Source organism: Anser anser (assembly GCF_964211835.1).
Source record: "Anser anser genome assembly, chromosome: 3".
Classification (NCBI taxonomy): domain Eukaryota; kingdom Metazoa; phylum Chordata; class Aves; order Anseriformes; family Anatidae; genus Anser; species Anser anser.
In genome coordinates, this window is record NC_139722.1 from 21,654,303 (window position 1) to 21,680,605 (window position 26,303).

The 26,303-nt window shown below is 39.3% G+C and overlaps 1 protein-coding gene across 2 annotated transcripts in view; it reads right to left on the reverse strand.

The window, feature by feature from the left end:
• ERICH1 (glutamate rich 1) overlaps positions 1 to 26,303 on the reverse strand; it is a 99,027-nt gene that overhangs the window by 25,016 nt on the left and 47,708 nt on the right. The window contains exons 4-6 of one of the 2 annotated variants that reach the window (XR_014581077.1): positions 10,380 to 10,754; positions 7,782 to 7,976; positions 3,034 to 3,215 (exon numbers count right to left, since the gene is read on the reverse strand). Coding sequence is in view for 1 of the 2 variants with exons in the window: in XM_083827698.1 (XP_083683824.1) it covers positions 3,142 to 3,215; positions 7,782 to 7,976; positions 10,380 to 10,754 (644 nt within the window). In the remaining variant the exon portion in view is untranslated. Of the gene's footprint in view, positions 1 to 2,621; positions 3,216 to 7,781; positions 7,977 to 10,379; positions 10,755 to 26,303 lie in introns of those variants that run through there. The other variant, XM_083827698.1, reaches the window with a different exon arrangement.

Genomic DNA, 26,303 nt, shown 5'->3' on the forward strand with positions numbered 1-26,303 from the left:
AGGGACTTTCTGCACTGTTTCTTTTCCTCTTATGTTTGGGTAATAGCAACCCTTTTCTTGACATACACGGGTTAAAAAAGACGATATAGAAACTGCTTATGCAGCAACAAAATCCATTACCTTACGTGAAAATAACATTACTAAGGTTACAAAGCCAGTCTGTAAGGGTATGTGGAATGTTCATTCATGTCAGATCAAGGACCTTTTCACTTCAAAGGGAATCATAAGTAACAGAGAGAGCAATAAACAAAACCCACAGCAAGCAATAACAGAGATTATAGTAAGGACTAAAGCTCTCCAGTCTCTAATTGATGGTCCATTAAGAAACTACAGGCATAGCTCTGGAGATCACCAATCTGGACTTTGTAACATAAGAAGGGGTAAAAAGATAAACTGGGTTATGGATACACAAGGAGGGCCTGTGGGACGATGCATAATTTATTAAGGAATGTTTAGGAGAAAGGCTAAAAGAGAGAAAAAGGGGGAATGGGGAGGAAAAAGCGGAGAATAGAGAGGATAAAGGCTAAAAGGGGCCAGTCACATGTAAGCAGCCACAAGTCAGACCAGTTATCTAACTGAACCCTGCCCCTGATCACCACAGTCCATCCCATTTTCTAATTAATCCTTTTAAACTATCTTTCCACGTAAATCTCATTCTCTGTCCCTTGTGTGAGTGCTGCAAATTCCACATACCCTCTAATGCAGAAGCTAGAGCAAGTGAACTAAGAACCAGCAACCGGAGAGACCTTGGGTGACAGCAGCCTCCACGTCTGTGGTGCCAGCCACTGGACTGAGCGAGGGTCTCAGCACCAGAAACCGGGGGGGAACCGCATTTTTATTTTCTCCTAGTCTGATTTGTGTGTCTTTGTACATGTACAAAGCTTCAAGCTGGACTACTCAGTGAGTAGGAGGCTCAGGGTCTGGGCAGAGAGGCCAAGGCCAGGCTGATACCTGAAGGATCTGTGTGCTTGTGTGACGAGTGTGAAGGTGCGCATCTGTTGGAAGGAGCGTGTCAGGCTGGACTAGCTGAGGAGTGGGAGACCCAACGAGCAGTTGAGAGGGCCCAGGATTCAGGCAGGGATATCAGACAGACTGAGTGCCCGTGCTGATATTTGAGGGATCTGCTAACGTGAGTATGCCTGCGCATCTAGAAAGCGAAGGCCTGTGTGTTTTCACTAGTGAGCTTTGGTCATAACAGGGCAGAGAAGATGATTGTCTGTACTTAGGTTTTATGTGAGGCTTGGCAGGGTTACACATGCGTGTTGTTAAAGACAGTGCCCTGACTGTGGCAGTCTGTCCGTCAGTCGTTGTTGTCTGCGTACACGTGTGTATGTGCACGTCTGTCTCCCTGGGATATGTTCTACGCCTCGCTACTGGCTGAACTTGGAAACACGAGAGCTGCAGTTGCATCCATCAGTGTGGGATGGAGGGACACCCAGGTCTCTAGGAGCACCAGGCTGGGCTCCAGCAGACAAGGAGCAGGAACCAAATCCCCAGGTCCTGGAGCCCACCAAAGGTAGCAGCCTTATAGCATCCCTTAGCATAGTCCTTCAAGTATCAGGAAACAGGAATTACAGTTGTTTGCACAGTCCTAATTCTACCTGTTTTGGACTTGTGTTTTATGATACTGTCTTTAATTACACAGTTTCATTTTATTTTTTCATTTTCACTGTACGGGATAGATGATGCTTACCTAATGAGCTGCTATATACCCTTTTTGTGCAGTTACGAGGCCTCACTTACTGCACAGCATTCAAACCTCAATCTGAGGATGAGGTGGTTAATTTCCTGTGGGGTCTGGCAATAGGGTACCTAGGTGCTCACATTCAAGTGATACTTTCTTCATTCTCCAGCTGTGGGACTGAGGGTCACAGCAGCTCAGTGGAAAACCACAGCTACAATTCAGTGCTTATGTGTTAGCAAGTCAGGAACTTTAAAACAGGGAATATGCTATTAGTTTCCTGTGTGCGAGGTCTGGTTTAGATATCTCTCCTAGCAGATACAAACCTAACTCAAGTTCTCTAGGGCTGCAAACACCTGACTGAGCCATAACACCATTTTTTCTGCACCTGCTATCCTTTGGCATGAGCCTTCTTTTTTTTTTTTTTCAACTAACAAGAATGAGGTATGGTTGTATATATGAGTATCACTAAAACACTGCATTGCAATAGGATATACCAGGCAATATAATAAAAATTCAAAACAAAAAACATGCAATATTTATACACTACTTGCCAGTAATATATCTCCAAGCACATGTTGGCAGAGATAAATATGTTGCCCCCATCGTACTGATGAGGAAACTAACACACTGTGACATGAAACGGCTTCTCCTGTATCACCTATCAGGTGAATGACTCAGCTGAGAGAAGAGTCCTTCGCTTACAAAGCACTTTTTTTCAGGATTCAAAATCATTTTACAACTATGCCATGGATCTTATTTATTATATCATCTACACAAAGTTAAACGCAGGTGCAGAAGGACTGCACAGTAATCAGTAAGAGAGCCCAGTTCTGTAGTTCTGCAGTCAGTGAAGCCCACAAAATTGTAACACAATTGAATTGTTCTGAAAATGCCATTAAAGTTCCTGTATAATTCCTACATGATGTAGGTGTAGAAATTTATCGACTTCCATAATTTATCAGTTTATTCAGCAAAAATACAGTCCTCAGATGCATTTTTGCTTCAATTTAATAAATATAAAAATACATATAAAAATACAATATTTCTATGTTTCAGGTAGACAGATATATATTACACATAAACAAGAAAAGTCAAGATATAAAACTTCCAGAAAGGAACTATCAATTAATACACATAAAAATTACTATACCTCTTAAACAAAATACTTGATACAAACTTAATCATTTTAGGTAAGGCCCATATCCCAAAGTGAAATATACATACTCATCCAGCTGAAGATTCAGGCCATACAGCATATATATAATTCTTGACCAAGAACAAAAATCATATGTAGTTGTACCCTCTTTATTGTCTTCTGGAGTTAGTAACAATGAAAAATATTAAATTACCTGAAGGTGTAGAACGTATATTGACACTGTTCTTCCTGAATAATTGCTACTTGGTTAAGAGCTTGTATATTAAATTTTAACCCTGCACATATGGACACAGGCAAGGCTTTATTTCCTGTTCCTCACAGGAAGGATATCTGTAATCCAGTAGTGAAACAGAGTAATGACTGTCTTGGTATGATCTGAAACAAAGAAAAAATGTTTATCCTGAAATATCTCAATAACATTTTTGAACGTTAAAGAAAAACAGTTATGTGAACATCTGTTTCCATTTGATATCAGCATTTCTATAAAAACAATACAGACATTGGAGCTTGAAGGCTAATATATATGAATTCCTAAACAGGTGCATTTTCTTCTAAGAGGTCAGTTATTTGTATGAGATACAATTTTGGTTCTTTATTTTTGAATGCTTCATTTATTATGGTTCATTAATTCAGAAAAAATTATTTAAATGATATGATCCTATGGGTAAGGCTAAAAGAGTCCAATCTTCTCCATTTCTTTCTTTCTGGAGTGTAATTTCACACATTATTATTTACATTACAGTAGCACCTAGCAGTCGCGGTTGAGAATAAGTCTTCTTGTATTAAATCACGTCTAGACAGCTGTATTAAAGCCCCCACATTGCAGTCTTAATTCAAGGTTTATCTATTTAACTTTATTTATTTTTAATGATAGGAATTTCTATGGTACTTATCACATAATATCACATTTAAGATGATTCTATAATATTATGCTAATATAACTTTCATTTAATTTCCTTTTCTTTGAAAACTCATTTAAAAAAAAAAAAAGTTAAATTTAATCATTTTAGGGCTTCTGTGTATCCGTATTGGTGCACAGTAATTCTATTACTTCTGGTTTGTGAAATGTAGCCCCCCCCCCCCCCAAAGGAGACATATATAAAGGACAAATCTCCAAAAAATTACAGTTAAAAGAAGCTTCTAGCTCATTGGTGAGTGATAATTTCCTAGGCAACACGGGAAGAGTATATTTGAGACCTGATACTAACCAACAAAGGGAAAATGTTAGTAGATAATGGAATGAAGATGAGTAGAAACCGAATGAGTTCATAAATTAGGAGCTAATGACATATTTTTTAAAATTAGGTGATCACCTATGCTTTAATAATTCATGTGAAATGAGAATTAAGTAGCCCTCATTTCAAAGCTATCGTTTCCAACCAGCAAATGGGCATTAATTCCAGGTACAGCTCTTTGCTTTTGCCCACTGCAGTGTGCAGGATCATGAAGGCATCTGGCCACCCGGTTTCTGACAGACCAGCAAAGCTCCCATCACTAGAAATGTGTGTCTGTTAGACTTGTTAAGCTTTCTGTTCCCTGCATTTAGAGAAGACTGTAGGTGGAGCTATGTGTTTTTCATCAAGGACTACAAAATAAATGGAAATAGCAATAGGACATTGTTCCTTGTTTAAAACCTGAGAACAACAAAACTTTAGCTAACCATTTGCAAACAAAATTTGTTGACCATCATCAATTTTGCATGATCACTGAAGTTAAGCACAAGGTAACTATTCAGATGCTCTGCAGTCTCCCATTTAACAGGTGATGTCTAGACAGATCAACCAGTATCTCTTAATCATAGAGATTCTTGCTCTTTTCAAGTATGTTTTTTCTCTTGGATGAAGGGCTAAAGATAGTACATAACTGTTGATCATCTCTCTGTTTCAACCTCTTTAGCAATTTACTCTTCCTGAAGAAGTTTTCCAACCCACCACCAACCTTCTTATACCTTTCTTTGACATGGCAAATAGTGAGATCTAAGAGCTGAAGATAAAACAGAAACTTTTATTTTATTTCATTCTTGCTTTCTTCTTTTGGCTGAACCATGTTTCCAAATCTGGATAATGTGCTAGGACGTGTGAAGGAAGTTCCAAAGCATCCTCTTGATGCAGCGGTTTTACAACTTGCGGCCTTCTGAAGACCTCGGGCAGTCCATAGCCTTACTCTAAAGCAGTGAAAAGTACTCTGAAAAGTAACTCAGAAAAGCAAGGCTGCCACCAGTAGGCATTACCTTGCTAAATGGAATTTGGTAGAACCAGTGGAAAAAAAAAAAAGTTATATAATGGTATGTTTACTTTGTCGTTTACTAATTGAGAATGTTTATTTATATGAGAAAGACAGATACCTTCTCACAGTTTTTTCCTACTCTTTCTTTCCTTGAAGTAAATTCAAAACTGGACAAAACATAGCACCCATATTCCTTCTTTGATGCTGGCACCTTAAGTAGAATCATAGCTACAGAAAAAGGATTAACATACTGCTTCTTGAACTACAGGAAATAAAATAGGTTCATTTTGTAAAAATAATACACCCTGTGAAAATTAAGAAAAATTGTTTTCTTTTCATTATGTTAAGAAGGAAGAACCTTTCCTTCTAGGACATCATGTCCCAGTAAAAATAGTCAAAACCAGAAAAAAAGGCAAGAAAATCATACAATCTTAAAAAAAAAAAAGATTTCTATGATGTAGTGTACATTTTTATCTTCATAAACAGTCCTACTCTGCATTTCTATTAAAAGAACTTCAATTTGCTGAGACAACAAGTTTTTATAACTGACTATCACCTGCTCGCTGGGAATGAAATCTAAAATTTTAGAAACTGGGCAAGACGACCTATTATTGAGACAAAGATAGTAAAAATAAACGTATAATTAAAAGGCTAATTCAAGGTAAAATTTCATAGCATTATATTCTCATTCACTGAAATTCTTCTGTTACAAATAGAATGTATTGTTAAACTCTGCTGAGCTAAATTAATATCTAGCAGGTGTTCAATTATCCTTTAATAATTCATAACAATATATTTTCTTCTCACATTGTTGCACCTCATGAATATCAAATCAACTAAGTTACACCACTGTGAACCTGGCATGAGATTAGATTAGAGCCTGGAGTGACAACAGTTACTAGGAAAAAAATCAACAGGAAGAGTAAACAGTTTCAGGCTATACCAGCAGAAACATAAATGAATTTAAAAAAATCACTCAGAAAATTGTTTTCTGCTTTTTCAAGTGACAAAAACATCCACCTGAAAATCAGGGTAGTTGCATGGATTTGTTTCTAATTTGTTTCTGTTTTCTCTTCTCTCTTCAATTTGACATTTCTGGTATATAAAAGGAAACAGCAGCTTGCCTAAAGGCGGCAAAACCAACAGATTTCCTGCTGTATTCAGTAGAATTTGGATAAGGCCTGTAAGAAATATCATGACTGTGGTCACTTCAATGGCTCCACTTTGATTTAATCAATAGAAACTGAATTAGGTCATTTAATAAAGGGCCAATTACCACTACCACTATTATTGCTGAGTCCTGCATAGTTTGCAAATGTGTATTAAATCCAGTGGGACTATCTGATAAGAATTAAGATCATAGAATCTAGGCTTGAAATTGATGGTTGAATGCAAGAAGGATTTTGTTCCAAGCATACCTGCATACTTCGTACCTATCAGAATCTATAAAACTTTTTTACATCTTAAAGAATCCACATTTAACTCTACAAAAGTGTCCTTTTCAAAATTTATCAGCTATGAGCTCTGCAGGCAGGAATTATCTATTTATCTTTTCTGTATTATAACAAAACACAGCATACAGTAGGCTTCAATCTTGACTGTGATCTTTGGCCACTATCATGCTGTAAATTATTTAACGATGTTGTGAACAGCAGTCTCTTCTCTGAATGTTATTGCTAAGCATCTGATAGCTATGATCTTATTTACTCTGTTACGACGCTACTACCATTTGAGTCATTACTTTTAAAAGAACTTAGAGGATGATCTGAAATGGTTGAGATTCTCTTGTGCCATAGCAAGTGCTCTCAACTCTGATTAAATTCCTTGGGAGGCAAGAAAATTCAGCACATCTTGTAGATTTGGCTGATGCCACCAACAAATGTACTAATGACAAGTATGAATGAGCATTTAAATAGCAACTGCTTCAAAAATGAATTATTATGGACCTTGTATGGGCTACATGCTCATCTCACAATCACTTGAGGAACTATTAACTGTCCAAGAAGAAATCTTACTAAAATTACAGGGGATATAATAGAGAACAAAAGGAACATGAGTTCAATCAGACTTGGGCCTCAGGGATGAAATGGTTTAGTAACATAATATTTTTTCTTTTTATGAATGACATTATTATTTATTATAGAGACTTTGCTTTTTTACATAATCAACAGTGGTTTTAGCAACTTAAAACTGACATTTCTATTTAAATAATAACAAATCAGTAAAGCAAAATTAGCAAGAAAAATCTGTATGTTGAAGAAGCCAGGTAGGTAACCAAAACGAAATGAAATAATGGGCTTTACTGATTCATATGCATGTAAAACACATCCTAAACTGGATGACTGAAAACTCCAAGATAAACATGTTAATTTCAATGATTTAAAAAGATTATAAAGACAGCATATTAAAATATGCTTTAAACATGACTAAATATTAAAATAATTCAGATTTAAAAAAAAGTGTTTTAAGAACCTTAATCATCTTGTACTCTGCAGTCATTGAAGAAAATGAAGTTTCTGTACTTGTAATGCCCTGTTTCTTGTTTGGTTATTATTATTTTTTCTGTGGGAAATATGGTTTCAAATCTTGTATAAGCACATATTTACCACTATACAATTATTTACAGCTTCCCTATACAAAAACCTCTGACAAATCTGAATTTTAGTCCACACAAAAAAGAACATCAGTGAATGATCATGTCTGAACGGTACATACCAGGAGGCATCATGGAATGTTCTTGGAATTGTTTCAAAGCATTCTTCAGTCTGTCAATATCCTGTAGCAATACAAGGGATTTCAGCTGATGTAGACGGGTCACATCTGAGGAAGATATGTTGCGAGATTCAAGATGTTGTAAAAGTTCTTGGGTAGTTGCTGAATTTACAGCAGAATCCGTGCATTCTGATTTATCTGCAAAACGATGGGAAACCACATTAAAAACATTCAACAGGTACGGAGAATTTTCAAAGATAGTATCTTCCTTTTTAGTATAACTTACAATCAAACATCAGGTACTAAAAAGCAGTGTGTACAATTTTTCATTAATTATTTAAACAATAATAAGAGGGGAAAATAACAAATTCAAAAAGTAAAAAGGACAATAGAATTCATCATGACACAAATGCAAGAGGAACCTAAATTTGGTACGACGAAGAGACTGTACTGTAGACAAAAGACTTTCCTTCTTATACAGTACATATTACAAAAATGCAGACATGTGGAGGCAGGAAACAATTGTGTGGAACTACTGCAAAGCACTTCTGGAGGCATCCAATTACCTTGTTACTGTACTTTAATGTTTTTATTTAACAAGTGGATATTACAGCATGCGACACAACAGAGAAGGACACACTTTGTTTCTATGGTGCTAAAGCATAAATTAATTCTCCCATTCTGGTAACAATGGAAAGTCTCTTTAACCAGACTCCCTTTTAAGTTATAATCTTATAATTTTATTTATTTATTTATTTATTTATTTACCAGCAAACCAAGCGATAAGAATACATTTTTCCTGATTCAGCTTTCTGACATAAGTACAAGAAGTATAATCCAATGTGACCACTTGAAAACCCTGCTAAAAGCAATGGCTTCCAATTTTGTCCAAAAAAAAAAAAGGGGGGGAGTGTTAAAGTCACTCAACTAGAAAAGGCAAACAGCATGATGCCAGAGCTATATTTAAACTAGGACTTGCCTAACAAGAAAGTTAGTCACACAGATTTAAGGATGTGAGATCTTACCAGCAGATGGCCCAACCTTCTGATCTGCAGGTTTGACACCGGGGCTAGGCAGTCTGTCTACCACTGCTAAAACCTGAACTCGATGTCCTAGGAAGCCGGGCAGCTAAATATTTTTTGTTAATATTCTACATGTCACACAGCTGCGGACAACTGACCAGTTTTCTGTTCTGGACCATGTGTTAACAACAGAATGGTTAAATGAGTTTACAGTTTTACTCGGTTACTCCGGAGTTCCAATACTGCAAATGTAAAAAGCAGTGTAGTTTACATTTACTTAGCCATACGCTGAAGTAGTGAGATCCTTGTTTCTGGTGATGGAAGTACATCAGCCAGAAAGTAGGGTGGCTTTCAAATGCTAGACAGCGTATGAAGACCTGACACAGCGGAAATATTGTAACAGTAAGCATAGAAAATTCTGTATATAAATCTTAAGAAAAAAAATGAAAACTCTGATGTCACCCTAAGAGGGTTTTTAAAGTAATTCTGTAGTCTAGAGATGAATTTTATGGGAGTAGGGGCTGACAGCTCAGACTGAAGATGGACTCATACAGGTAGGTAAGCTGTTTAATCTTCATGTAGCTCCACAAAGACAGTCAAGGCCATGCACTTTGAAAATATTTTCACTGTTTTTTTTTTCCAGTTTTACAAGGCAGTTATCATTTTAAAGCTATGTTCTGAGCTGAACAACTAAAGAACACTGCATCTTGCCTTTAAGATAGAATATTTAATTCCAGATGATACCAACATAAGCTGGTATACGTACAGATAATTTTATCTGTTTTAATTATCATTAAAACATCATTATTTCTGGAAGGCATTATGACATAAGCACCATACAAACAGCTGTTTTGGAGGGCAACAGAAGAAACATATTTAGCTACAACAATATGAATTTCCCTGATTTTAGTGTCCAGAATGAGTATTCAATAGGCCATTAGGGAAAATATCCATGTAATCCTATTTAAAGTGCTATGTAATGTGCATTGAACATTAGATGACATTCATCTCATTCACAAGTACTTTATGCCAATACCCTTTCCCAATGCCAACAGTATCTTCCTCTTTCCTCTTGGATGCGGGTCTGCCTAGATTTCATTATACATTACAAATAAATCTCCCCCTGGGAAGAAGAGTTTTTCAAAAAGTAGGTTGGTTCAGAGATAGCAAGCATGACAGTGGTTTAGAATAGCAATTATTGCCCTCATTTGAAGCCTTTTGAAAGGAAGCAACCCTTCTGGATGTTTGCTTTCAGAGAAAAGAAGAATTTGGTCCATTTTAACCACTACACTTACCCAAGCACACTGGGATGTTTTAAAAATGAGAAAGGAATATTATGTGCGTTTTCAAAGACAGAGAAACAAAGAGATTAGGACCACAGTTTTCTACATTGATGTGGATGCTTTCATGTACACACCAGAACATGGGACAAATGCTAAGCATCTGCATCTCTTACGAATTCAAAAGATAATTCTCTGGTAGATTTGGCCCATTCTACAGAAATAAGAACCACACATCTATTTTCCTCAACGTGGTAATACTTACAAAAAAAAAAAAAAAAGGAGAAAATGATACATACTGTCAGCAAAATAAATTTGTTGTGTTGCCTGCAAGAAATCCAGGATGCTATCTGCCTTTTCATCTATGTCTTTTAAGTCTGCTGCTCCTTCTCTGTTGTTTTTGTCAGGCTGATATGTAAAATCCACACCAGTATTTTTTGTTAGCAAGCCAGCTGCTCTCATTTTTTCTTTCTGTCGCTTCTTTTTCATTTTCCTCTTTTTGTTTTTGCTTATTTTGGGGCTGTCTATCTGCTGCAGCTGTAAATTATCTTGAACAAGAGTCTCTTGCATTCCGGATTCTGTTTGTTCTCCATGTAGATTATTAGAGTTTTGCAAACTGTTCTTTTGTTTCTTCCTTCGAATGCGTTTTCTCTTGGTTTGTCCTTGATACTCCTCTGCAGATTCAAAAAAGAAATGATAGTTGTAAATAAGAAGATCTGTAATAAGCATTTTGGAACTGCATACAATGAAATATTACTCGCTTCAAACTCTGGGACGTCTGAGTGGCTCTAACCTTACTTTTATGATTAGAATGCCTTTCAGTGCTACAATGTCAAAGCCAACTTTCGTGAATGCAGAGAGTAAGAAAAGTTCTTTTCCCTTCTGCTTTCAAAAAAGACTGTACTGTCCTTTGTGCTACATACTTTACATCACATTTACTTTCTTAAGGCAGATACTGTGGTTCTACACAGAGAGTGAGGTCAAAAGCATTACCAAGGCAAAAACCAATATGGGCACGCTGGGGGACATGGGACGAGGAGCTCCCCCAGGAGGTCCACACAACCAGTTGGTAGACTTGACCAAGAAGGCAAGAATGCAAGTAATTCACAACAGAAGACTGATGCATCCTTCCATGGTAGTACCATGCCTTAAAACACCAGTCATCTATTTCTGACTCTTCTTCTTTCTCCTCCTTAAACATCATTTTCCTTTGGGATACCTTCCTGCTAGCTCAGCTTTGGCCACCAGCTTTACAGGTAAAGCACGCAGGGCACCAGTGACCTTGGCAAGTAATCTCTGATCTCTTTAGCAGCCTGTCTTGGTTCTGCCATTCCCTTGCTACATTCTCATTTCCTTACGAGCTAATTCTTCAAAAGGCTCAAATGTCAAGGGAAGGAAGTCCCTCTTGCTCTCCAAGACAGCTTTCATGTTTCTCTGTTCAGATCTTATCACCGTGCACAAAGCCAGAACTCTGAAGTCATCTCTGACCCTGAACTGACTTGCTCCCACACACACTCTCCTGTGAATGTAAGCCTTCCTGGCACTAGCAAGGGAAGGCTGCCAGAATCCATCTTGCCTTTGACTGCACTGCTGCTGAAATCTGTATTTATGCCTATAATAATTTCCTGTCTAATTAACTGAAATCCCCTCTTCCATAGTCTAACAAAATCCTCACACATTTAATCATGGAGCCCTGAAAGCCAGTGTTCCTCCAGTGCCTTGCTGCAGAAAGTTCAGCCATTTATCCTTCCCTCAACCTGCACGTTTCTAAATTCCTCGCAATGTGCTGAGCCCAGTGGGCTTTTTCACCTGGTTTTATGCCATTCTCTCGGGGTCAAGGATCTTTGCTTGCCCAACGCTGGAGTCATGCAGCAGACACCTGTAGCCCATCTCCTGTTTCCAAATGCTCTGCAGTGTCCTGAACTGCCTCTGACATCCTCGGCGTGCTTGGCTTCCTCATCACTCCTCCCCCTCCAGTCTTTGCCTCTATTTTCTCCGGAGTCGGAGGCCCTCTCTTTCATTTCTGTTTCTTTTTCTGTCTTGAACTCTGTCAGCTCTGAGCCACTTTCTCTCTTTAAATACCGCTACAAGACTTTTAGTTCTTTAGCTGACAGATGACTCACCGCAAAGCAATTTTCCATACTTTCTATGAAGAAGGCTGTGTAAAAATAAATCCGCTGTATTGTAATTGAACACCACGGCGTGTTAATGACACACCAAACGTCACCTTGTACCCACAGCGTGGAATGTTTTGCACGCATGGTATTTGAGCTAAATATCTTTACACATGATTTTGGGCATATGGGATGTGGGAAAGATAACGGCTGTGCAGTCCTGTAGGAATGAAATATCAGAACCGAAGGCAGATATGAATGGTGAAAGATGGTGTAAACAAAACATCAATGTTTCATCTTAAGATCTCCTTTGGAATTGCATGGGAGTATTTTGGTTACAATAGGTGAATTCCACTATGAACACAGACAAGGTGTTCCTCCTTAAAATCTCTCAGCCCTCCGTGAACCTGAACACGCTGTCTGCTAACACAGCTACTCTAATTCGTGCTCTCAGCAAAGTGGCCCAACATGCTTTTTAAGCATCGAAGACCCAGTAAATCACAGCAAAACTATGGCACGTTGTGCAGTCAAGCACCCTCTCTTGGTTTTAAACCACTTAAAAAAAATGGTATCCAAGGGAGAAGAGGGCTTAAGGTAATTGAAGTTTTGAGTCAAATCCAGAAGTTTCCTTATCCACGGTAGCTCAGGACAGCAGAAGGTCTCAGAGGGGGTGAAGCCGTCAAAATGCAGAATGAATGTAGTCTTCCCAAATATATGTTATTAAGATAAATGTCTGATTGAAAGGAAATCAGAACTGTGCTGAGCTTCCTCCAACACAGGAGACAAATCAAACCCAAGACATTACCTAGTTCTCTTTAGGAGTTAACCTGGCAGTCCTCTAGCAGGTTGTTTTTGACATTCTTTCCCCTATATATCCCTTATATTTCCCATATATCATAACGTCTCTTCAGTAAGGCTGAAATTTTGCCTCGATTATTCCATGGTTCTCCCTGTTGGACACTGAGCAGATTTCAGCCTCAACTACTGCCCCATGTGTGGGAACTACTAGTGATTTGGCATCAGGAACAGATACAATTAGATGCTGATAAATGCAAAACAATGCACAGAAAAGGGATTAATTTGGACAACTCACTGCTACGGTCAGAGTGACCTGTTATCAATGCAGGAAAAGCAAAACAAAACCCAGACCTCCTTTCCATAGACTTGGTGTCACTATGAAAACATTCGTTCAGTGAGTATCAGTGATCAAATCAGCAAACACCTTGTTTGCATACCAAAGAAACAGTGTGGAAAATAACAGGAACAATATTACAAAGCTATTATATAAATCTGTTGTACTCTTCAGGCTTGTCACGCTTTATTTCGTAGCATAGTCCCGGCATAAGATGTTGGCAGAAGAGAACATGACCCTCACAGAAGTTATCAGAGACATGCCCAAAAGTTATTTATTATTTGACTTGAAACAAAGATTAATAAAATGGGCTCTATTTCTGCCTCCTCATGCACGAAGAAGGTGACATCTAATTAATCTGAGCAGTTTCACAAGCAAATAGAAAAAAGTAAACACTTAAATTCTGAACAGTACAATTAACTTATTGAATTCACATGTGCGTGGTAAGCACAGAAGCCAAGAGCTTAATGGGATTCACGAAATGGTTGTTTGTACAGGCAGCAAGGCTGTAACAGCTATGCTAACACATAAATAAGAGTTGTAGAAGAAATATAAACCACAATGTTTAAGTCACAGCCCTCAGAGTGACGTTAAATGAAATGTTCAGTGGGAGTCACCTCCTATAACTTGAGCTGTCTGAAAAGTAAATACTTTGTGCGTATTTAGACCTATGCTCCTGCTAACAAACCGAGAGGCTGGAAGCTTTATCCCTGGAGGTGTTCAAGGCCAGGCTGGATGGGGCTTTGAGCAGCCTGGTCTGGTGGGAGGTGTCCCTGCCCATGGCAGGGGGTTTGGAAATAGGTGATCTTCAAGGTCCCTTCCAACCCAACCCTTTCTATGACTCCATGATTCTATGAAGCTTCCCAAAGCAATCTGCCTCATCCTAAACCACCTGAGATGAAAATGCACCCTAAAGGTCTGCATCTCTCTCTCTCCCTCCCTCTCTTAATTACAGACGAAATGTAGACAGGGAATTTGGACCGGTTGTTTTCAACAACTGAGAAGAATTAGTCTCTTTTACAAAAATAACAATATGGAAGAATATGCTTCTTAACAAAAGCCTGCTTTTTTTTTTTTTTATTTTTTGCTAATGAAAAAAATCACCGTTTTATGCACAAACCCTTTTGACTGATTCTCTACATTTCAAAGCAGTAGGGAGGGCCCGATAAAATTTCAGGAGGTATGACTTCGGCTGCAATAATTTTTCCCATGGACTGCAGATGCTTGCTGTGTCAAAGAAGCATAACTGTAACAACTACACGGCGTGTATACTACACAAGCAATCTTAATAACACCTTGATTAGATACTTCAGTAACACTGACAGAAACATCAGCTTCTGGACCAGGCAAACCGTAACCACAACTGTATCGTCAGCTTGTCCTAAATCCACAAGAGCTAATGATTTGTTTTCTCTCTCTGATCCTTAACGGCCTGTCACCTCTCTCCAAAGACCCATCTCTGCTCCACAGGTGGCTTAATTTATCACATAATCTCATTACCTAGAAGCAATTGTCTTTAACCTGTTTAGCCTGGACTTGGTGCCCTCAGTCAGACTGAGCAGAGTAGCTTCCAACCAAAATGGTCGTGAACATTTTCTAGCCATGGTCATCACAATGGGACAAGCATTTCGTTCAGCCTCAGTAAGAACACCCTCTTCAGGAAGTGCTAAGATTTGAAAATACTTGTTTGCTTTTTTGTTCTGCTTTATTATTTTTAGCCTTCCCTGATGCAGTTTACCATGAGGCTGCAGTCACACTAATCTGCCAGACAGGATGCTGTGGAAGTGGCCATCGGTAGCCCGAAAAATGAAGGTTAGCAGCAAAAGAAAAAGTCATCTACTACCAACTTATCTCGTCTGGTGTGAAGCATTAAAAACTCTTCTCCATGCAAACTGCATGTCACTTTAACAGAAAAGAGGCACAGCTCCATCAGTAAACAGACTTGAAACGAAGACTTAGTTTATAAAAACTGCTTACTGAATTTTGATAATGAAAAGTCAGCACATCCAGTTTACATCTTAAAAAAAAAGAATATTAAAAATCATGATTTACATTAGGACTTTGAGTATGCTGACTTTATTCATTAACTTCTATTATATTAGTGAGGTATACTATGTAATTCATCAGGTCAGGCAGGGAGACACAGAGATTAAATGCCCTAAGGTGAGCAAACTGCCTCTGCTGGCTCTATCTCCCACTGAGACTAACCATTAGTACGGGGACATTGCCGGCAGCTACATGATTGAAAAGAGCTTCCTCAAGTTCAGATGTGCTCTTTCAGTTCCTTCAGACAATGGCAGATGGAAACATTCAGGGAAAGAATCATGTAAGCCAACGAAAAATGGGAGACTATTTGCTTAGGGGTCTGCGAGTCTAAGGTATGCAAAGTCCCACATCATGCCAAACTGCAGTGTTTGGCTTTGAGTATCTGAGAATACACTGATGATGCTAAGGATTTTTAAGAATCAAATCCCTAAAAATATTATTAGAACATTCTTACGTTCCTTTAGAACAGCCCAGCAACCCCGACAGCCAAAAAAAGAAAAAAAAAAAGATAAAGTAGTCTGAGGAAAAGACAGTCAAAGAACATCCTCTGAGCTCTTCTGCAACGTGCTCATCATAACTCAAGTATGGCAGCTGGCTCTCCCGCTCAAGGACCAACTCCCGCAGAATGCTTTCCGGACGTTGTGCATGGTAATTTTGTTCTTTTGCTGAGATGAAACAGGATGTTTCTCTCTCCTTATTTTTCATCCAGTTTAAACTTTTCTCCCTGATATAGTAATGGATTTTCCACGGTGTACCAAGCAGCCGATGCAGAAGAATTTCATTTTGGTTTATGATTTTGCAAGAGAGAAAAAGTGTCATTTTTAGTGCAAATTAAAATACCAGAAGGCTGTAATTTGACCGAGACAGAAAACCTGTGGCTAACAAACGCAACAAAATGTAATGGTTCGTTACAATAAAAGCAATATTGAAAAGATTTCAGGAGCACAGGACTTCACGTTAATATTTTCAGTCTCTTTTGTGTTATTTTGGAAATCATTTCAACCTATCATTCGAGATCTGAAACCCCTCCACTTCTAATGGTTTTAGTTAGCTTCAACCCTTTTGATGTTGGAGAAAACTGCAAAAGACTGGAAGCTGTTCATTAAAGGGACTGTCTTTTATTTTTTCTTTCATACTGCTCTATGTTCTTAAACTCACAAATGAAGGGTTTTTATGAAAATGGGTAAATGCTGCATATACACTGCCAACAACAGAGTGCTGCCTTTCTGATTTAAAGCAAATCCAACCAACAGTGATGACAACAGTACGTAAAGGCAGATACCACATTGTCTGCAGTGGGTTTGTATCCTAAATGTTTACCTGGCTCTATACACAGATGAATTTCTCTTATTCATAAGCTGTACTGAACTCCTGCCATTAGAGGTCACAACAACCTACTTGCTACTGTAACCTGTATCACTCAGTGGCCATACACAGCATTCAAGATAAGGTAAACATCATATTTATACAGTGGTGTAATGATGTTCATTGTTTAGTACTTTTTACCCTAGTAATTCTTATCATTTTATTTATATTTTACTGCTACTGCATTTTGAAATGTTGTTTTCACAGAGTAATTTATCATACTGCGAAAACTTACTCTTGCTTGGCAACAGCCAGCTGAGAGCCCATCATATTAGAGGGGAATTTGGTTGTTTTTTCCTAACTTTATCACATGACAATTATCTGAAATGAGCTTCACCTGCCATTTTTGACAAGTCACTCAATCTGAGATGACACTGCAACAAGCTCTTGTCTTCAGTACAGTTAACAGCTGTGCTTCTTTGGGAAACCTTCCGACTTCACCGTTCTCTCTTTTTACCTGACCAGTAATTGAATGCAAGCCTCCAGTTGTGACCTCCCTCTATTTTGAGAAGTGCTACTTTCTATTTCTGTGAATACCTACTCTGAGACTTTACCTTTTACATTATTTCTCAAAAATCTTTGCTGATGAGCTTTATCAAAAACTTCGTGGAAATTTAAGGAAAGCACATCAGCTGTAGTACCACCCTTATCCACATATTTTCTGGCTCTTCAAAGAATTCCTGGATGTTTGCAGATTTCCTTTTTGGAAAATTCATGTTATTTGTCCCATGTAGCTTATAGTTCTTTGGACATCCACAAATCTTATTTAGTATTGTAATTTGTGCTCAACTGCCTAAGGCTAACATAAGGATTACAAACTTGCAGTTCCCTGGACTACACAAGAACCATTTTTAAAAACTGGCATCACGCTGTCCAGCCTCAAAGTCTCTGATAACAAGGCAACCTTAAGCATGGGGTTATGTGTTACTGTCAGTACTTCGAGCAGTTTTTACCCTAAAATTCTTTTAGAATTTTTAAATTTAAAAATTAAATTTCTAAAAATTCTAAATTTTCTAAATCTAAAATTTCTAAATTTAAAATTTCTAAAAATTAATTTCTAAAAATTAATTTCTAAAATTCTTTTAGAATTTTTAGGTGAATCAAGTCTGGTACTGGTAATTTTATCATATCATTTGCTGTGTTCCATGATTGCTAAATCACCTTCACATATCCTTTGGGAAATCCGAATAAGGAATGGTCCAGCATTGGATTCTCCAGTTTCTTCTGCAGATAACACAGACACAAAGAATTTATTTAAGTTCTCTGAAAAAGGTATCTCTAAGAATTACTTCTACACCATGACCATTGGCTCAACCAACTCTCGCAGGCAGGTTGGTCCTGATGCATCAGAAGTAAGACTTACTAATTTTGATTCTTTGCACATTTTCTCAAACCTCCCGTAGCCCGCCCTACTGTGTTTTTACATTTAAATCTGTTTAAAATGTCATTTGGGTATGAATTCAGCTTTTTAAACGGACACCCGATTGTTTCTCACAACTTCTTTTACTCTGTTGTCTAGCTGTGCTGTCTTCCTTTTGCTTTTTCTCAAGCCTTTCAAAACAGGTGGTGGGTGCTGGCCTCGTATTTCACATATGGTGTCCTCAAGTAGCTCCCTCACCACCTGGTGCTTCCTTTGCTCAGCTGACATCTCTTAGGTTCTTCTTAATAAGAATCTTTATTTCTGTGTGCATCACAGAGAAGTGGATCATAACTGTTGTGGTTTTGTTGTCGCTGTTTCAGTAGGATGTTGAGCCTCATTACATTACAGCTGCTGTTGCAATGTGCCTCTTCTGAACCCCAGAACCCATCTCCACTCAGGACAAAGTCCAGGGTCGTATTTCCTCTTACAGGCCCTCTAACCAATGGCTCAAGTATTAACAGCATCTTAAAACAGACTGCACAACATCCTGATTTGTGACAGTCACATAACCTGCACAGGGAGAAACTAAAGACCCCATCATTACTCCGTATCTGCTGCTCCTCTGATCTTCCAGCACACAGCAATGTGTATTCACCATCCCAGCTGGATACACGATGAAACAGACTCTGAGCTTGCTTTGCTTTTTGACATGTACACTCAGTACACAAACACATTGATCTAAGGCGTCCAGGAGATATTTGAAATGGTTCCAATGAATAAATTAATATTGACAATATGTTTCAGGCCTCCTGTCATTTTATGCAAAATGTGCTTTACGGAGGCCTTAATAAGTTTTCCTAAATAACAACCTAGCTGTTACAGTTCAGTGACATAATTTTTAAATAAAAGCAAATATTTTGACCTGTTAATGATCCTTCTCATTATTGTTATTATTATTTCTGATTTCAGGCTCCCTGTCTTCATCCATTTTGGTTTTCTTGGGGTGATGTGCAAACAACCTGAGCCAGTCATCTTTGAAGGGAGGCATCACACAGCATTTCCTACATGGGATCACCTCAGTGGTGATCGCCAAGAACACTGAGAATGATTGTGTTGACTCAGTGAGAAACTCTCTGAGAAATTCAGTGAGAAAAATAGAGAACGAAGCAGATTCACAGCCATGAACGAAGAACAGATTCAATGACAACCAGTAACTCTTTTGAAGGCTACCAAATCAGAAATGCTCAAGTATCCTAAAGCTGCCTACAGTGTTTTTACAGTTTAGCAGCTGCAAAGACTAATTGCTTCTAAATACAGAAATCTTCTTAGTCTTTGGCTGATAAGATTACGTTTTTGTATTTGAACAGACAGCATCACCATGAACTGGAGGGGGAGATTTGTAACATTTATATTAAAAATGGGAGACATTTTAAACATTTGATGTTGCATGTACACTAAAAAACTTGTTATTTCATCTAACTTTGCAGGCAACAACTTTACATTCAAATAATTTTCTTTAAAATCTTTTTTTTTTTCCCCAGATCTAGTTTCCAATGAATGCATAGTTTAAAGAATCCAAACCTCTCCTTTTGCTCAGAATAATATCAGAAATGATAAGAACAGCTGCAAGCTTAAAATCCTGATCAGCATTTAAAATGTTCTTTCCAAACGTACCAGCTAAAATGTGCAAGAAGTTATTTACACTACAGGACCATAGACTATTAAATGATAAGCAACCTAATGGAAAACTGACACTTAGTTTTCCCTTGTGATACAACACCATCAAAGAGCAGATCTAAACTGCAATCCAACAGTACATGGATACTGAAAGAGCGAAATGAAGACACTCAGCAACAAAACCCAGACCCAATTTATCAACTTCATATCAAAGTAATCAAATATTTATACGTGGTAACTTCTTAATACAATTATTGCAGTATTTTACAACATTTCTTAACTTTCTATATAGCATGCAATAACCAATCACATTTAACATCACATATGAAAGACATGCCACAACTACAATTTATCACATGCTTCTCTAAGTGAATCATATTTCAGAATACATTGGAAAAGGGAAGTCTGAAAGAATGTAAATCTTCCCTGTGTTTCATTTTGCATTATTTCCTTTATCCATTTGTCTTTGGATACTAACTCCAGTTTTAATTAAATTTCATGCCAAAGTGTCTAAGCAGGTTTGTAAAAACAGGGATGCTTTAGAGTCTGGGTTCAGCTTATTTTTATCAATCACTCTGTAAATCACACTGTAGTGCTAGTTCCCTTTTAACTTAACAGTTGAAAACATTCATGTAAATCATTTCTTAATGATGAAGTGTTCTATGTTAAGCTAATCGTATACATAAATATGCGAACAGGTATGCTGTGATAATGAGAAATACCACAGGGAAGATCCTGAATAGTTATGCAAACCAGTAATCTGCCAGTCTGCGATAGTCAGGAATCTGGTGCCACAGTCTTTCCAGTGCAGTGGGTTGTTCTTGGTTGCAAGCTGCAGGGGGGTTCTCACCTGGCCAGAGCTCTGAGGTCTGACTGCTCATTCCTTTTTTCCACAAGGAGCACTCTTAAAATACTGAAATGGTTTTTATACAGGAAAGCTAGGTTGTACTAGAACAGGCACTAGGACAGGTGACTTTCTGGGGGTGAAAACTCAAAACAAGGCAAATCAAAACTAAACAATCTGTAAACACGTCTCCATCTTTGCAAACCAGTCCTCTTTACTCAGGCTTGCTCTCAGTCCAGCACATTGGTGACTTCCAGAGCTGCAGAAAAGTCTACACAATCTCCTTCGGATCTTGAGGAGAAGTCCCTCTACCATTTCTGAAGCCTGGGTACCTGCTGTTCTTAACTGAAGTCTGGTCTCTGCTGTATACAGGCTTATTGCTTGGCCACCATCATCTCTTGGAGACCTATCTGCCCTTTACTCTCTATGGAGTTAAACTCTTTCAGCAAATGTCTCCTCATCAACTAAGGACTCTATCTGGGCTTCTCTCCTAGACAGCTACAGTGTTTCAAAGAATTAAATATGATACTATACTGTGATTACTCCTAACAAATTACTAAAAAAAAAAAAAAGTGGTACCACCCTCTACATAAATGTTTAAGAAGCGACTGGAGTAATTTTGATGTTTGTATTTGGTTTATGTGGCAATGGTTTGGTAGCAGGGGGCTGCAGGGGTGGTCTCTGTGAGCAGAGCCCAGCAGCTGCCCCATGTCAGATCAGAGCCAGCTCCAGCCGGCTACAAAAGGGACCTGCTGCTGGCCAGAGCCGAGCCAGGGAGAGGCATTGGTTGTGCCTCTGGGAGAGCAGATTGAAGAACGGGGAAAAATAACTGGTGTGCAACAGCATCTGGGAGAGAGGAGTGGGAACGTGAGAGAAGCAGCCCTGCAGCCCCCAAGGTCGGTGCAGAAGGAGGGCAGGAGGTGCTCCAGGCACGCAGCACAAGTTCCCCTGCGGCCTGTGGAGAGGCCCCTGGTGGAGCAGGCTGTCCCCCTGCAGCCCATGGGTCCCACATGGAGCAGATCTCCACGTTGCAGCCCGTGGAGGAGCCCCCGGTGGAGCAGGTGGATGTGGCCTGGAGGAGGCTGCGGCCCATGGAGAGCCCCCGCAGGAGCAGGCCCCGGGCCGGAGCTGCAGCCCGTGGAGAGGAGCCCACGCAGGAGCAGGGGGTCTGGGGGGAGCTGCCGCCCGTGGGGGCCCCGTGCTGGAGCAGTTTGCTCCTGGGGGATGGACCCCGTGGTACGGAGCCGTGTGGGAGCAGTTCCTGAAGAGCTGCTGCCTGTGGGCAGCCCCCGCAGGCTCAGATCGGGAAGGACGGCATCCCGTGGGAGGGACCCCGCGTGGAGCGTTAAGGACTGGCCGCAGACCCCATTCCCCGCTCCCCTGCGCAGCTGTGGGGGAGGAGATGGAAGAGAGGTAGAAGGATGGGGGCAAGGTGTTTTTAGTTTGCTTTTAGTATCTCATTGCTCTAGCCTGCTAGTGGTAGGCAATAAATTACCTTAGTCTCCCTATTCTGAGTCTGTTTTGCCCACGACAATAATTGGTGAGTGATCTCCCTGTCCTTATCTCAGCCCCTGAGCCCTTTCCATTGTACTTGTTCCCTGTGGGGAGCAAATATGAGGGGGAGTGAAGAAGCAGCTGTGGTGAAGATGAGCTGCCCAGCAGGGTAAAGCCCCAACAGTGTTCTCTCCACAACAGATCATACATTACGCATACTCTTTTCTCCTAGAGACTGATCCCCATCTACATTTGCTCTGTGTTACTAGATCTCCTACTTCTAGGCATAGTAAAACATTACTGGGATAACATGGATCAGTCAGTCTACCATTTCCAAGATTCCTTATGCTGCTTCCTATAAATGAAGCACCTAAAATGGCAATGTGAGCACATTGACCTGTCTTTCCAGCATAGTAATACGCCAAGTTCTTTTTAGTTCCCATTTAATTTGGTGAAAACCAAGTTGTTCAGCATCTCACTGAAGGATAGTATCCTTCTTTGAAAATGAGAGACTTTCTTACTGCTTTTCAGTTGTATGACATGATCTGTGAAATAACCCTGCTACGATAAAGGAATATTCGTTCACCTGCCTACACTTCACATTATATTTCATACAAATCTTAAAATCTTTCACCTGCCTGCAGAACACATTTTTTTTTCCATCATATATTGCATCCTCAGTACAGAATAGTGGTGATGCTATTGCTTTCTTTGCTTTACTTGGTGTATTGCCTGGTACCTTTACAAACTGAAAATTAATTTTTTTCTTTTCTACCTCATAGAACTTCAGGTATCAATAGTGATATATCATAGACTACACATAATACGGTACAGACATGCATAATTTTTCTTTCCCTTTGATATATCTACACATGTACTTAGATGCCTATTACTAACTGACTATCTCACATGCTTTAGTGCACTGCCTGATGTATGCTACTAATAATGCCTTTGGGAGGAAGGCAAATTCCCTTGCCATAAAAAGCCATCACTTCAGAAGAAGAATAAAAATGTTCTCCCAAAGAGAACTCATTCTTATGCAAGCACCTAACTTTAACCTATATGCTGGCTTTTGGGAAGGAGCTTCTCTCTAAATGAAATACCCAGGAGCAGGTAAGAAAACTGAGACAGAAAGAGAGGGGAATAAACCTAGGTCTAACAAGTCCTTCTCTAGAATCACCTTAGTGACTCTTCCTTTCTACATTTTCCACAATCTAGACAAGATTCAGGCAAAAAGATGACAACACAGGACATTTAGTAGCCCTAAGAGTTTACTGTAATACTGTGTCGCCGAATAAAGCCTGGGACACTTTAACTATGCTCCCATGTCTCTAAAATCCCTGAACCTCTAGGCAGGGGATGGAGGAGCAAAGTCCCTCCCACTGTAAGTAAAGAGCAGGTTTGAGACCACCTGATGAAACTCAACAGGTACAAGTCCATGGGGCTCAATGACATGCATGACATTTCCAAGGGCCCTGAGAAACTGGCTGATGGAGTTGCCAAGTCTCTCTCAGAGACTTTGGAGAAGAACTCACTGAGTACAGCCCTGCAGAGAAGGACTTGGGGTTCTGGTGGACAAAAAGCTCGACATAAGCCAGCAGTGCATGATTGCAGCCCAGAAGGCCAACTGTAACCTGGGCTGCATCAAGAGAGAAGTGGCCAGCAGGTGGAGGGAGGGGATTGTCCCCCTCTGCTCTGCCCTTGTGAGGCCCCACCTGGAGTGCTGCATCCAGGTCTGGGGTCCCCAGCACGAGAAGGATGTGGGGCTGTTAGAGCGGGTCCAGAGGAGGGCCACAACGATGATGAGAGGGCTGGAGGTACCTCTCCTATGAAGAAAGGCTGAGAGAGATGGGGGTGTTCAGCCTGGAGAAGAGAAGGCTTCGGGGAGACCTCATTGCCGCTTTTCAATACTTAAAGGGGGCTTACAGAAAAAGATAGAGAGCAACTTTTTGCTTGGGCACATAATGACAGGACAAGGGGGGGATGGTTTTAAACTGAAAGAAGGGAGATTTAGATTAAAGGAAAGGGGGAAATTCTTCACTCAAAGGGTGGTGAGGCACTGGAATTTACTTGATAGATTTTTCCTGAAGAGATACAATTACATTATCAGGCTATAGCCCAGAAGCTTAAACTTTAACATACGCACATAAATAAAAACACCCTCAAAAACCCCACTTCCATCCTCCTCATCTGGTTCTGCCTAAAAATAATTTGATTTGTGGTGCAAAACTGTTTTTCTTTACGTTTGCAATTTGACACACCATTCTTTCCAGTTGTAGAGACTTTCCGGCTGTAAACATTTCTTTCCAGAGTGGAAAATATCCCGCATCCCACTTCCAAAGTGGGTATCTCAGCACCATTCCCATAGTGAGATACTCAGAACTTTGTCAAAAACTTTGTCTCAACTTGAGTAAGGGACTCAGTTTTCAATAAAGCAGCTCTTCTGAAGTAGTGACAATGGTACAAAATCACATTATTTGGCAAAGTATTTCTTCCGCATTGGATTTCTGCTATACTTTAATTCAAACCTTTTCAAAAGCTGAAAACAAACAATATAGCATTTTTCCATAATAAAGATTTTGCTTCTAGTCTGTCTCATCTCACTTATACTTGTTTTCAAAAGGGTATTCAGGCTCACTACATTAACGCTGCAGAAATTGCTTCGACCAATACTTAGGGTAGCCAAGTCGTAACTGATTTTCCCCCAAGATAAGTAGTATGCCACAGAAAGTTTTCTAACACTAAAAAATGTATTTTATATTCAGAGCTCCATGACACATCCCACACAGAGTTCTGTTTAAACTTGAAACAATGTAAAAATGATTTCTTCGTTTTATTTGTACAGAACAAAAAGAAGTCTGTTTATATGCTCCAGTTACAAAAAATCTTCCCCTACATCATTAAGCCAGGTGGCATAAAGTGAAGGTGCTGGATCGAGATGCAAGGAAAATAGGTCTGAGAATCTTTTTTTTTTTTTTTTTAGTTTAAACAGTAACAGCTTCCTGAATGTTAATTAACAAGTGCAAGTCCGGTGAAAAAAAAAAAAGTCATTGAAAATGCAAATGTTTTCCTGGAGTCAAAGAGTATAGCTTCATTTGGCCTTTTCTTTTGAACTTTCAGAACACAAACACTTTTGCAGCTGATTAGTCAATGCAGGCTGGCTAACTTGGTATCAGGAATTTAAAATGATCTGCGTGCCTCTGGAATAATTACATACCTTACATGATTGCTACTGTTCCTATCTATACAAAATATCCGAGTCTTTTACAGTCTGCTACTATTACTCTTGTATCACAGGATAGATGAGATTAAAATTGCTTTCTCAACAATTATACTTTTTGCATAGAATTTCTGGGTGGTTGTATGCTTTATAAAAGTACCCCCTTTTCTAAATAAATTAGTGGGCTATGTTCTACACAAGTCCTAAATACACAGGTTTTTAGGCACAACTCGGCTCAGTTTCAATTCTTTCCAAAGGACAGCTAAATGAGTTGCAAAATGAAACCAGATCATGTTAAGGATCATCAGTCCTGTTCACTGATGAACAAGAAAGCAGGATGGGAACTCAAAATAATTAAGTTATTTAAACAAAAACAAAATCCAAGAAATGCACAGTAAGATTACAGGCTACCCGCGCAGCTCACGAGCAAAGCCAATTTTCTTAAAGTTTCACTGGAATGCTGAGCTTGAAACCACACTCCCAACCCCTCAGAAAAGCTATCTTTAGTCAAGTTAGAAGAGACAACCCACTCCAGGTTTCTGCAATCTCAAAGAATTAGCAGCTTGACTTTGGTATCAGCTCTTGCATTCACAGGACTTATTTCATCCTGGAATACTGAAGAGTTCACAATAAATCTCACAGCAAGTGGCACAACCAACAAAATGCACCAATGGCTTCGGGCTCCCTAGAGATAATGGCCAGAGCTCTGACCTCTGTGAAAGCAGGACTGGCCACCTGGAGAGAGGCAGGAGGTGCTTGGCTCCACAGTTTTGGCTAGTTTTTTGGGTGGGAGAAGATCAAGGGAGAGTGCAGCCTAGATTTTTACTACTCACTCATTCGCTGAAGGAGAGATGTGCCAGACAGGACTTCAGACAGGATTCACTTCTACCATTATCTTATCCGTAGCAAGTAGAGAGAATTTCCACTGTACTAACAAGGATGGTGACACAAAAAGCTGGCAGAAATTCACC